Genomic DNA, 13,228 nt, shown 5'->3' on the forward strand with positions numbered 1-13,228 from the left:
AAATCTCTTGTATGGGAGTATAGAAAAGTGTTGTTTTAAGACTTTTTCAGGAAATTTAATTTTTTTTTTAATTTTTCTCTCCGTAAGAACTATCCTCGTACTTCAAGGAATATTTAAAAAAAAGAATTAGCGAAATTGGTTCAACCGTTCTCGAGTTTTGCGCTTAGCAACACATTCAGCGACTCATTTTTATATTATAGATGTAAGTTTACAAAATTGTCGGGAAAAGAAACAACATATTTGGCAGTATTCTAAGTTTTATTGCATTTCACAAATAACTTACAGACCACAGGTCTTACGATTACTTTAACTTAGATATTTAAAAGTGTAACTTATCAATAACTATCAATACAAATCGTGTAATACAAATGCAATTGTTTACTTACATAAAACATATTTGGTAATGTTTATTCTATCCTTTTTTTCTATTTTTAGTATTTTTTGTGTTAAAATGAAGACGCGCGTGGCATAGATAGAATGTTAATGTTATCGCAAGTACATTTTTGAGTTGGATAGATTGATAGCGCCTTCTAAAACGAAGGAAAATTTACTTAGCTATGTAAGTATTAGGGTTTTTTTTGTTAATTTTTTTTTTATAGTCATAAAATACAGTTATTCTTAAATGCTAACAAGTAAGTACCGATAGCTGAATACGGCGGAATGTGATCAAACTTCTCAGTCGAACAACATTCCGCAGACAAATTACAAATTAAAAAATGCACATTTAACACGTCAAAAGTTCTGACTAGACAATCACACACACACATTATACTTTTATTGTCCAAAAAGGCCACTTGTGCACAATTCTGTAAATCAACGATTCCTCGCGTCCTGTCACTGTCAAATCACCTTCGCGCCAAAACGGCTAACACGTCAGAGAAAATTTTCGTTCGAAAATTTTGACGTTTTCGCTGCATTCAAGTTCCGTTTCGTTAAAGCGAAATATCGCGTATGAACCGTCGATTATTTTATTATAACGCCAGGACTTTTCTCGTATTCCACCGGTAGAAATATGTGCATTAGTTTTTCTATTTCGCCGCGGCACAGGGGACAGCGTTCACATCTGAAATAAAAGGATATTTTTATAATTTTTGATCACAAATCAATAATTTTTTTTAGCTTTAAGCCATACCAATAAAATGTGTTCTATTTATAATTGACTTAATTTTCGAAAATACATCTGGTATTTGCGATAATATTTCGTAAGTATATCGATGGAAGGAAGGGGTTTATAGGCATATATAAAATACGCGGCATTTTACTATTTTTCACCCCTTCCTCCTTTGTCAATTTAAGCTACAGTTTCAGTGACACCCTAACAAATGTTACATCACAAAAGCTAGGCTAGGCTAGCTATAAACGATTTCGTGATTGAAAACAACATTTTTAAGGCACAAAAAATTTAATTCTAGTCGTATCTTGTCACCATAAGCAAAGAACCCCCTCTTTTTGTTTAGAGTGACGAGATACGACGCCCTTATCATCGACATCTAAGCACGAGTGGTGCGCCGATGTTGAGTACCGTACACACACCTGGGGGCACAGTCGCTGCAGCAGACCACGTGGCGGCACGGCAGGAACAGCGAGTCGATGGGCGCGTCCATACACACGCGGCACGCGAACACGTCGCCGCTGTGCGAGCGCGAGCGCGCGCGCGGCTGGCGACAACAAATATTACACTTTAGTTACATTTTTTACAAAGTTAATACTATTATTTTTTTTTTTTTATCAAAATTCTTCATTAAATTTCCTCTCGACTAGGATGGCAAACAAAATGAGTAAAGAATCTACATACAATCATCTAATACTACATGTAGATTACGCTTTCGTATTTCTACTAGAGAAGAGAATAGTGATGAGCATTGCACACAGTACAGACGGTAATAGCACCGCTGGGATTTTGTTTGTATTTCAGCACGTGTCCGTGTCACAAGTCCCACATAACCACCGACTCCGTGCAGCGGAAAGCGCAAAAACATTTCCCAGCGTAAAAAAAAGCTTCTATATTGAGAAAAAGGTTTTGTACAAGTCAAATCAATCAATAATAAAAATAGAGTACAGTAGGGAGAGCTCACATTATCTAAAAGATTGCAACAAGACAGTACAGTACAGTATAAAGAAAGAGAGAGAGAGAGAAAAAGAGAGAGAGAGAAAGAAAGAGAGAGAGAGAGAGAGAAAGGGGGGGAGAGAGGGGGGAGTGAGAAAGAGAGAGGGGGGAAAGAGAGAGAGAAAGAGAGAGGGGGAGAAAGAGAGAGAGAAAGAGAGAGAGAAAGAGAGAGAGAAAGAGAGAGGGGGGAGAAAGAGAGAGAGCTCACCTCGTGTGCGGGCGCAGCGCGGCGCGGGCGCGGCTCGTGCGCGGCGCGCGCGTGCGCGTCCCTGCGCGCGCGGTCGTGCACCTCTCGGCACGTGCGCCGGATGTCGAACACGTAGCGGCGACCCAGCGTCGACGAGTCGTTGAATATCGACGCTATCGTACCCTGCAACGAACAACACTATATGAAATGCTTGCAAGAAAAAAAACTTCAGTATTTTGAGCGAATTAAGGACCAACAATATTATATGAAAGAACATTAAGATCGACCCGATTATACTGACATTGTAAATACAAAAATTTATTAAGACACAATAAAAAAAATGAACAAAGCAGTTAACCCAAACGTTTGGTGTATATTTAAAATTTAAATTATATAGTTAATATGATTTGTAACATACCACAAAAACTAATGGAATAAAATAAAATTTAACCACATATAAAATTACCATAATGAAATTTGATTTAAACGTTTGTGATTCGTCACTAAATATCGAAAATTATAACGTTCTGAGCAGTACATTTAATACTGTCGACTGAACTTTTTGAAGGCGTGACTTTACTGTATTTACATTACATATTTATGTACATATATTTAAAAATACGAATATATAGCTGAAACTTTACAAACAATGCTTAATTAAATCTTTACAAAGTGTATAATAAATGTTTATAACTTTAATATAATGTATTTAAATGTATTTTTGAAATGTATGTGGACACCGGCCATTTTTATTATTGATGACGTCATATTCCCTTTAACCTTACCACAAATGTTATTACGAATAATTTTTAATTTTATATCAACTATAAAGTTTAATTTAAACACAAATATGTGATAAATCTATTATATTCTATCTTTTATATGTACTGTAACTATAAAACTTCCGAAATTATTAACTAATTAATTTCTTATAATAGATTTAATTTGAAGAACTATTAAAGTATTTTTGAATATCATATCAAAAATTGACCGCTCCAGCGGGATTCGAACCCGCGTCTTCGACATACCGTGTCGACGCTCTAGCCAATTAAGCTATGGAACGATATACTCGCTAGAGCGAAACTTTCGATATGATGATTTTTACTTTCGGTTTAAGCGAACCGTGGCGCCGTCTATAGTGAGTTCTTTACAGAGACTCGTAACTATTCAAAGTTTCATATTACAATGAAAATCTTTGACAGGAGACGACACCATGCTATTTTTAATATGAAAAAATCGTACATATTAACTATTAAAGTAATTAAAGTCATTATAATAATTATAGTTCTAATATATTTTTAACCTTTTTTTATCATCTTTAATCCTATCCTCATTTAATTACATTAATTATATTTGTTAATTTTCATGGTAATTAAGATTTTTTTTTAATAATGTCAGTGAACAAGATTCTCATTTGGTCAATTTTTTACCAGATAATCCCAACTTCTGACATATAACGATTTCAAGTACTTTGTTATAAGAAATACCTTTTTAATGTAAATGCTTATATATCATGTTATTATGTAAGCAATACTACTTATATCAAAACCTGTAATAGTTATTTATGCTATGAAGTCACCTTTTCATACGATAATATTGTATGTAAACTGTGGATTAAAGTAACATTTAAATATTCCTATTATGTATATTACTGTTTAGATCATTTATATAAATACATACATGTATGGATAATGTTTATTCCTTTCGTATTTAGTCAACTAATTTACTTGTAATGTATTACATAAATAAACATGTGATTAAAGCGTTTAATCAGTCAGTCAGTAAGTCAGTCAGTTCAGCCCACTGCAGTCCACTGCTGGACATAAGTCTCCCCATCGCGCCAGACATCCCGTTTAATGGTGTTCTATTAATAACGCATTGAGTGTGTTGCTGTAAATATGGCGTCTTTACATATAAAAAATACATACGCCGCCATTTTGACAAAGCTGTCAAACTTTATCCGCCATTTTGATATTCAACAAAAAATATGTTAATAAATAGTTTATCTTAAAATAAATGATGCAAACCTTTAGATCTCTAATGAACTGTTCAGTGACATCCGTCCTGACTGTTTCACAGCAGTAGAAAGCGTGTTTTTCGGTTACAGCGCGGTAAAGCGCTGCGGCTTGTCCGGACGTCGCCATTTTGACGTGCATCGTTGCTTCGTGACCTTCCCCCGTGACGTAGGCCAGTTGGAAGATACGTCGCAGGGGTTGCGCTCGGTGGATAGCGGTGTAGGGAATACTGAAAAAAAAATGTTTAATTATTACTAAATATGATAATAAATTCGCTATTGACTACCTACTATTATATCAAATTCTGCTTATTGAGAGTTACAGGCTGAACCGTATGATAATACTAGATTATTTTTACGATTTATTTAAAAATTTATATCAATTACGTAAATACGTAACTGATTGGTTGAATGGCTTTTAATCGTACCAGTGCCTAATTTTTTTATTTCTTATGCAAAAATTGTTTGCTAGTTATGTCAAATATTTATCTATTTTGCCTTTATATTTATTGTAATATAATTATATTATTTATTTTCACTGTCACTTCCATAGGGACATTCAAATAAAAGCCTATGCTGCAGTTTACATTGTTCAAAATTTTATCACTTAAACACATAGTCTAATTTTGAAACTAGGTGTCAACATACATACTAACATAGTATGTTAATGTTTATGAATAAAATTTCGACTGTGTCAACAGGTAGGAAAACAATGTTATTTAAGTAAACGGATCGAAATATTTGCTATTAGTCATTTTATATTGTTAAAAATATATTTTAAATACTTTATGTGAGACAAAAGACTAAATTGTTGTGATACAATATAATTATATTACTCATATCTATTTATAGTTCTCTTTTAATTACACCAAAAAATTATAAAATTAAAAACTTAAATATTCTTTACACGGAAGAAGACACAGAGTTAGACCATTATATATATATTTTTTAATGATTTCTTATTTTTCTATTGTTTCTATTTAGTTATATTATGGTAGTGCTGTGTGGCTACGGCACTAAAGAATTTAGCCACCCCCTCTCTTCCCGTAAGTGTCGTAAGAGGCGACTAAGGGATAACAAGGTTCCACAACCACTTTGGAACTTATGAAGCCGACCGATGGCGGGATAACCATCCAACTGCTGGCTTTGAAATACACAGGCCGAAGACGGGCAGCAGCGTCTTCGGTGCGACAAAGCCAGTACTGCGGTCACCAACCCGCCTGCCCAGCGTGGTGACTATGGGCAAAACACACGAGTTCACGTTATTTTTGGCGTAAACTTGTGGAGGCCTATGTCCAGCAGTGGACTGTAAAGGCTGTAATGATGATGGTAGTGAAATGTTTAATTAACTTATGATTTAACGACGATGTCAAACAGTGACTTACTCTTCAGGTTTAGCAAGCTCATAGTAATTACAGAAAAATAATATAATGAAGTTCAATTGAGGGAACAGATTTCTAAGTGAAGTCTCGAGCTCTGGCTTGTATTGAAATAATTCGATACCTATTCGTTTCGTAGTAACTATTAAATTGAACGCACCTTTGTCTATGAATTATGACTTATGTTAGGAACTAGATACATGTTATTGTGATATTGATCATGTTACAATAACATATTTTTTATTCTTATTGGCTAAAAATACAATTGTAATAAAGATACTGAAGTTTGAGTTTATCTGTTTCGAGAAAAATATTTCGGTTTTTTTTTTTTTTGTTTTTGCACCATTAGAGGTATTTTATAGATGTACAGGTTTATGATAAGGATTAAAAATGATAAAGTCAAATATGAAAGAATATTTAAAGTTATCTATTAGAACAGGTTGTGATAAAATTGTTTTTGACTGTGACATGTAAATAAATAAATGAAATTGGTGTCTGTGTTTGTAATATTAAAATAGCCGCTTTTTACTAAATGCATACTACACGTTACATATACCGAAATAACATTTTTTACAATTTTTGTCTATCTGTCTGTATGTTCCGGCTAATCTCTGAAACGGCGGACTGATTTTGACGTGACTTTCACTGGCAGATAGCTGATGTAATAAGGAGTAACTTAGGCTACTTTTATTTTAGAAATTTGTATATTTTATAACTGCGAACAGAACAATAACTTTTTTGTTAAATTCCACGCGGACGAAGTCGTGGACACAGCTAGTTTAGACAATATTTTAAAGTTAGGAAACGAAAAAAACAAAAACGTGTGTATACAAATCCGTCCAGGGAAAGCCGCGAGAGGAAAGCTTGTAAAACAATATTTTGGCAACGCCACGTGGGATGCGTTGTTTAAGAAGTACGGTGAAAGTCAAACTGTTGAAAATGTTGCTGCGAATCATACGTAGGTGTAATGCAATTTCGCTTTTGTAATAATGATTACGAAATATAAATTCTGCCAATTTCATACATCCGAAAACTTGTTACTACTAGCTCCGTCACTATGGTAGCTAGCAACACTGACGTCAGTTAAAAGTCCGATAAGATCGTGGATAAGATGGTATTAAGTCATTAAATTTGTCGTTTATCCTTATTGATTAGTTAAAAACAATTTTATCAAATTAATTACGGTAAACGATTTAAATATTATCTACAAAAATAATATAATTATCACTTAAAAATAAATAATTATCTTTTAAAACGGTAAAGTTCACTGCACGGGTCATGTGACATTTATCATTATTTGTATAATTTAACTACGAAAATATGTGAATGATATTACGTGTGAATGAAATTATAATTATTATTATTGATATTACGTGTAGTCAGACATTTAATTCCTTGCATTTTAATGTAGGAGTCATCTATTTGGTGGGTTTTAACGAATTATTATTAATCTTCTGTTCTGGCTTTTTTTTAATACGGCTATATACTTTTTTTACAAAAGCCGCCGTTTTATTTTTTGTGTAGAAACTTAATTTAGGTCACTGGTTAGATTTTCTGTAATTTATTTTTATTTTGTAGCTGTATGACGTCTAATGATTAGAGATGTGGTATTTTCAATCATAAAAAAAACAAATTTAACCATAACTCACCTTTGCTTTTCCACACCGATCTCTTGTTCACCGTTGCAGGCCGGCCTGTACACGACGATGCCGTGCGGTCCCACACCAACACACGTGCTCAGTCTACACCCACAGCCCCCTCCACTCTGCCCACTGGCCAAACATCCTACAGTCGCCCCCCCATCAATTTCCTGCTCATCTCTCGCCCTCGGCTGCTCTTCGGCCTGCTGTCTGTGGTATAACAGGTGACTATACAGATTGTACGCGTTATTGCTCTGCGTCACTGGCTTGCAAAAGAACAATTCTTCCCCAAACGATTCCAACTTCGATATCTCCTTCAACAGTCTGTATTCAGCTTGCGACGCTTTCATTCCAGCGATTTCACAATGGTACTCGATGATTTTCTCCATGTGATCATCTGGTTTCTCGCCCTGCGGACCGATTTTATGGCATTCAGCGTACACGGGTGATGGGACATCGGGGTCGCAATCTCCGGTTTCCGCTTGAGCGATATAGGCGATGATACGCCTTGCGACTTCTTGGTCCGCTACAACCAATCTCCCCTCGATAAGATCTAATTTCGCGTGCAGGTAGAATTGATGTCGCGTTGGCTCGTTTATTAGGAGATGTGGGGGTACCCAGAATTTGACGCGGAGGTCTAGTCGCCTGCTAGGTATGCGGTGTGGGTCCATATGGTTGCGGAGGTTCAGCCATCTTCCCGGACCGGACCCGGAACAGACACGAAGGCCAAAGTAGTCGGCTTCTGCGCCTATTTCGAGTTTTTCGCACACCTGAAACACGAAAAGAAAAAGTAAAGATTCATTATCGTCAATAGATCGATTATAGAAAAAACACTTAAAAAAGTTCCCGATTGTGAAAAAAAAAATTTGTTACTATTTTTTACTTTACGTAGTTTTTCTGAATTGATTTCATAATCAACATGCAAAATTCTGCCAGCAGCTACTAATTTGTTTGATGTTTTAAACTTTTGGTGAAACTTGAGGTTGTGACAGCTAAATTAGACGTAAGTGGAACAAGGATAAATTATAGCTTATAATTACATCTGCTTTGATGGATATCCATCACGTTCTCGAAACGTCTAATTTGCGTTCACAACTTACGCTGCGGTCACACTAAGGTTAAGTTAGGAAGTTACGTTTATTACAAGTAAAAATATTGTTCCACTAAAATTTGGGATATAATATCAATGAAGTACATAGTGCCATGATGAATAGTATGCATTGTATGCCTATTTATCCATTTATCGATTACGCTTCAGCCTGTAATATCCCACTGGTGGGCATAGGCCTCTTTCATCGGAGATCATTCGGATCAGAGCTTAATCCACCACGATGCTCCAATGCAATGGGTCGGCGGATATATTCCCTACTATGAGTAACGATCGCTATCAGGTGCACATGAAAACAACCGGAACCGACGGCTTAACGTGCTCTACGAGGCACGGTGGACACCATTTATCGATTATTAGTGGTCATAGACTCACGCATACACTATAACTTTCTATTACAGGTCAGAAATTAAGTTAAGTTTAGACGCAGCTCAAGTGAAAGTGAAATAAATATATGTTTTATAAAATATCATCTTGTAACAATTTTTTTCTAATCATAAATCAAATATTTTGTTCAATAAAATACCTTATATAATTATTCTATCAATTACTGGTCGAATGTAGAGATTAGTTATTAAAATATCTAGACTTTCACTAGAGTAACTAGTACATATATATAAAGACTAGCTGAACCAACTTATTTTTTCCTGCTAATATCGATTTATTCTATACTTTGTCCTGACAATAATGAAGACAAAGAAAGTTTCAATTTGATGCAGTCATTCGGAAATTATGCATGTACATACATTTCAGCGATTCATTCCTAGATATATATATATATATATATATATATATATATATATATATATATAGGTATCAAATTTTCATTCACTTACAATGTATTTGTACAATATGGCATAGCAGTCCTATCTCAATGTTTTTATACAATAATATCTAACACTAACACCACAGTGTCTCAAGTTGCAATCATTAAGAAAACGACAAGATATTTAGGGTTGACACACATTATATTTTAATATTCCTACACAAGATTAGTACTTGAATTTAATAATAATAAGCTTAACTACAATAAACAGTTGACGACTGGTATCGATTACAAAACTTAGTTATGCAAAGGATTAAATTACAAAAAAAAATTATGTTCAGCTGTACATCCTATATGGATTATTAGTATTATTAATTATTATCATTATTTTTACATTCTAATTTATTAAGTATTCATATGATATATTATAAGTAGACATAGTTTAGTTAATAGTAAAAATTAATTACGGCCAATGGAGTCTAGAAAGACGCTATCACGTATCACGTTGTCACGTCAAAAAGCTTTTCGTTTACTACTGTAACTTGACACGTTAATATTCTACTATCGTGATAATGTGGCTGTTGTGACAGTGTTGTATTTTGTTACCGTCTATTATTACATACCCATGCTCACATACAATGTTATCGAAGACACGCGTCATTTGTTTACAGTGATAAAAACATTATAACGTTTAATTTTATAATAGGGCGTTACTCTTGATTTTACGAGCGACGAATATTGATCGTTTGATTATGTTATTCGTTACTCATTCGCTTCAAACTTGTTAGTGTGATTTTTTACGACCTACATACAATCATCCTTAATAAATGTTCTATTTTCATATAAAGAACAAACAAAGTAATAGTTGGCTTAATTAGAATAGATGCGAGTGAATTAATTTATAGTGTACTAGTTGTGGTTTTACAGGCGTTAATTTCAATACTATATAATATGGCCGCTGGCGCAGACGTGTCCTGGAGTGAAGACCGCATGTTGGCAAACGCAATGGGACGCCCTTCGGCCCGCTGGACCGGCATCACCGTAAGATTGCTGGTGGTGTCTGGATAAGGATTGCGGAAAACCGGGATGTTTAAGGCGAACTTGGGGAGGCCTGTGTCCAGCAGTAGATTGCGATATGCTTAAGTGAATAGCCTATAGCATATAGCCTTCTTCGAAAAATGGAATCTCCAACATAAAAATAATCTTTCAATTCGAGCCAGTAGGTCCTGAGATTAGCGCGTTTAAACAAACAAAGACGTAAACTCCTCAACTTTATAATAATAATATAGATAAAATAATAATAAAAAAGATCAATCCTTCGGAACTTAAACCTATTCAGTATTACCTGAATGTTATCAGTCAAATAGTTAAATAAGAAAACACAACTATATACTTCTATATATAAAGCAATAAGTCTTTATAATGTTGATCAACATTATTATTTAATAAAGGTATATAAAAGACTGTGTGATAGAATAATCCAAACAATTCATCTCAAAAATATTTATAAAAGATTTTAAGTGAGTTTACACCTCGAATAGCACACAAATACAGACGCACTAGAAACACATCTCAAATGTACATAAACAGGATGTGTTCGTATTTTAAACACTAATCTCATTTACTTTGAGCTCAAATTAGCTTGAAACACGAACGTAGCACGCTACCAACTCGTGCGCACCGTAAAGACGTGATCATATTTGCGTTGGGAGTTTGCGACTTCTTCGCAAATATTTTTTTACTTGTGTTTGTTACCTCAGTTACTATGTTTAAGTTTTATTTTAAGGTGGTTGTCTTGGAATGATTAACATGTAATTTTGTTTACATATTTAAACAATGCCTGATAGATGTGATGTAATTCGAATAAAACGCTTTCATGAAGAAAATGTCCTATTGCCCAGCAATGGAACAATGCAAATTAATGCATATACATATATTTCACGGACTTCTACTTAAATGATTTCTACATAAATTTGTTCATACATATTTTTATTTTACTATGTTCGTTCGGATTAATGGGTACCAATAGTGCCAATATAACACGTAGATTGTAGAGGCCAGAAAGGAGATTAATCGGTGCTACATAGGACTGCGTAATGGCCAAAGATCATAATATTTCACCATATTCAACAAGCGAATCATCATCCACATTTCCACAGAGAGATGAGTCATAGAGAAATGTCTCATTATCACGATTTCTAGAAGGAATTTGTTACATAATAACAGTGACGAATAATGAAGCTGATTATTTGTTCCGTTTATAATAAATTAATTAATATTCTTTATTTAATTTTCCTTATTACTTAAATTCCTTGTTAAATCTTTATGTATTTAAATGTTAGTGTTTGTTTATTTAGCGTATTTATGAATCTCGAGATTTGTCCACAACCACTACCATCTACTTAGATGTTATTAGACAAATCTTGTAACATTTTAATATATATATATTTTTTATATAAATTACAATATAATATAGTAACATATAAGTCTAATAATTTAAGTTTTATGTAAATACATAATTCAGTTCAATTCATTACTAATTCAATGTACGAATGATAAAAGTTTAAAGATTAATTTGAATTTCACAGAGCACATGTTCTTTTAAAAATCGATTTTCTATTTTGCTCCTATTGTTCTTAAATTTCCATTTTTACAATACTATAATTACATCTATTTCCTTTAACTTTGCGATTTAAGACATTATTGTCTTGAAACACTACTCATCCATTGTACATACAACCTAACACGCATATACAGTACAAGGTGTGGGCAAACAGTTATTAAGAGCACGCGGTACCGTCGTGAGCAAAATATCTATATATAAATGTTTGTACGTACGTTTGTTACGAAAGGCAACGTCAATAGCTAAAACAAGTATTTGCTATAATAATTACTATTTTTTGGTTTATTAGATCTTTATGTGAGCATTATTTTTTTAAATAATAAATTATTATTATTAAGTTACAAAACAAGACAACGGTTTCAAATCAAAATAATTATTGGAAATTAATATTTTTCTTTTAGCAGTTCTTCTATTATTTTTAGTAAAAGTAACTTTTTCGTTTATATAATTTGTTTGTAAGAATTATATTCTTAGTATTTGAATACAAAACACTAATTTGTTTGTTAGATTTAATCTTATGCCTACAGAGGTCATAAACCTCGGATGATATACGGAAATATGTATACATACACTGCTTTATTTTTTAATAACGGGCAGAGATGACAAGGGTTGGAGTATTTTCTATTTTAATATCACTCATAAGCGTCTGAGCGGATAGCGACATTCAGAAATAATATTTTTCAAAACTAATTATTTTTGAGACATATTTTTCTTATACTATACGAAGTACATAATAAGTATATACTAAGTACATAATTGCTTATATGCATGCTTTGATTATTATTTATGTTATGTAACAGTACAACATCAAAGGGTAAATTATCATGATGGGGAGCGTTATCATTATACTGATGGATCTGGTCAAAGGTACAGAGCATTTTTATTTTGCGGGCAAGTGTTATCATCAATCTTAATCATATAAAGATTTATAGTAGCGTACTTTCACCTGGTAACATGTCGGCTCATGAGCATCACTAGACCATGTGGATGTTTATATTGTCTACATCTCTATATGTATATATAACAATGAATGTTTGTCTGTACGTCCTTTATAGAATCGTAAACTATGCATTTGATCATGTCATGATCTTCAGCAGCGTTGTGCATGAGCCCATAAAGGTTTCTGAGTTGGTACCTACGACCAAAAAAAAGCGCAGCAACGCGCGCAGTGTACATCTAGTATATTATAAAAGTTAATTTATTGTATAACAAACAGCTTTACTGTTATTGTGTTTTTCTATAAGATTATTGAGTAACTAAATAAGATAGGAAATTAATAATGAATGATAAAAGTGCTAGTTATTGAGGGAGAACACAGCACTAAATCTTGCTCGACATTTGGAGCAGCCCGAGTGGGAACGTACTCGACCTTGCAGAAGATCACAGCTAAATAATACCATTCTC

The 13,228-nt window shown here is 33.6% G+C and overlaps 1 protein-coding gene across 1 annotated transcript in view; it reads right to left on the reverse strand.

Annotated features, from left to right (window-relative positions):
• Positions 1–239: 239 nt before the first annotated feature.
• Positions 240–13,228, reverse strand: part of LOC123665647 (E3 ubiquitin-protein ligase MYLIP) — a 35,606-nt gene continuing 22,617 nt past the window's right edge. Inside the window, exons 2-6 of the mRNA XM_045599920.1 lie at positions 7,337–8,097; positions 4,322–4,538; positions 2,316–2,477; positions 1,534–1,658; positions 240–1,063 (exon numbers count right to left, since the gene is read on the reverse strand). Coding sequence (XP_045455876.1) covers positions 964–1,063; positions 1,534–1,658; positions 2,316–2,477; positions 4,322–4,538; positions 7,337–8,097 — 1,365 coding nt within the window. The 3' untranslated portion in view covers positions 240–963. The remainder of the gene's footprint in view (positions 1,064–1,533; positions 1,659–2,315; positions 2,478–4,321; positions 4,539–7,336; positions 8,098–13,228) is intronic.

The sequence above is a fragment of the Melitaea cinxia genome, chromosome 24 (assembly GCF_905220565.1).
Source record: "Melitaea cinxia chromosome 24, ilMelCinx1.1, whole genome shotgun sequence".
NCBI classification, from domain to species: domain Eukaryota; kingdom Metazoa; phylum Arthropoda; class Insecta; order Lepidoptera; family Nymphalidae; genus Melitaea; species Melitaea cinxia.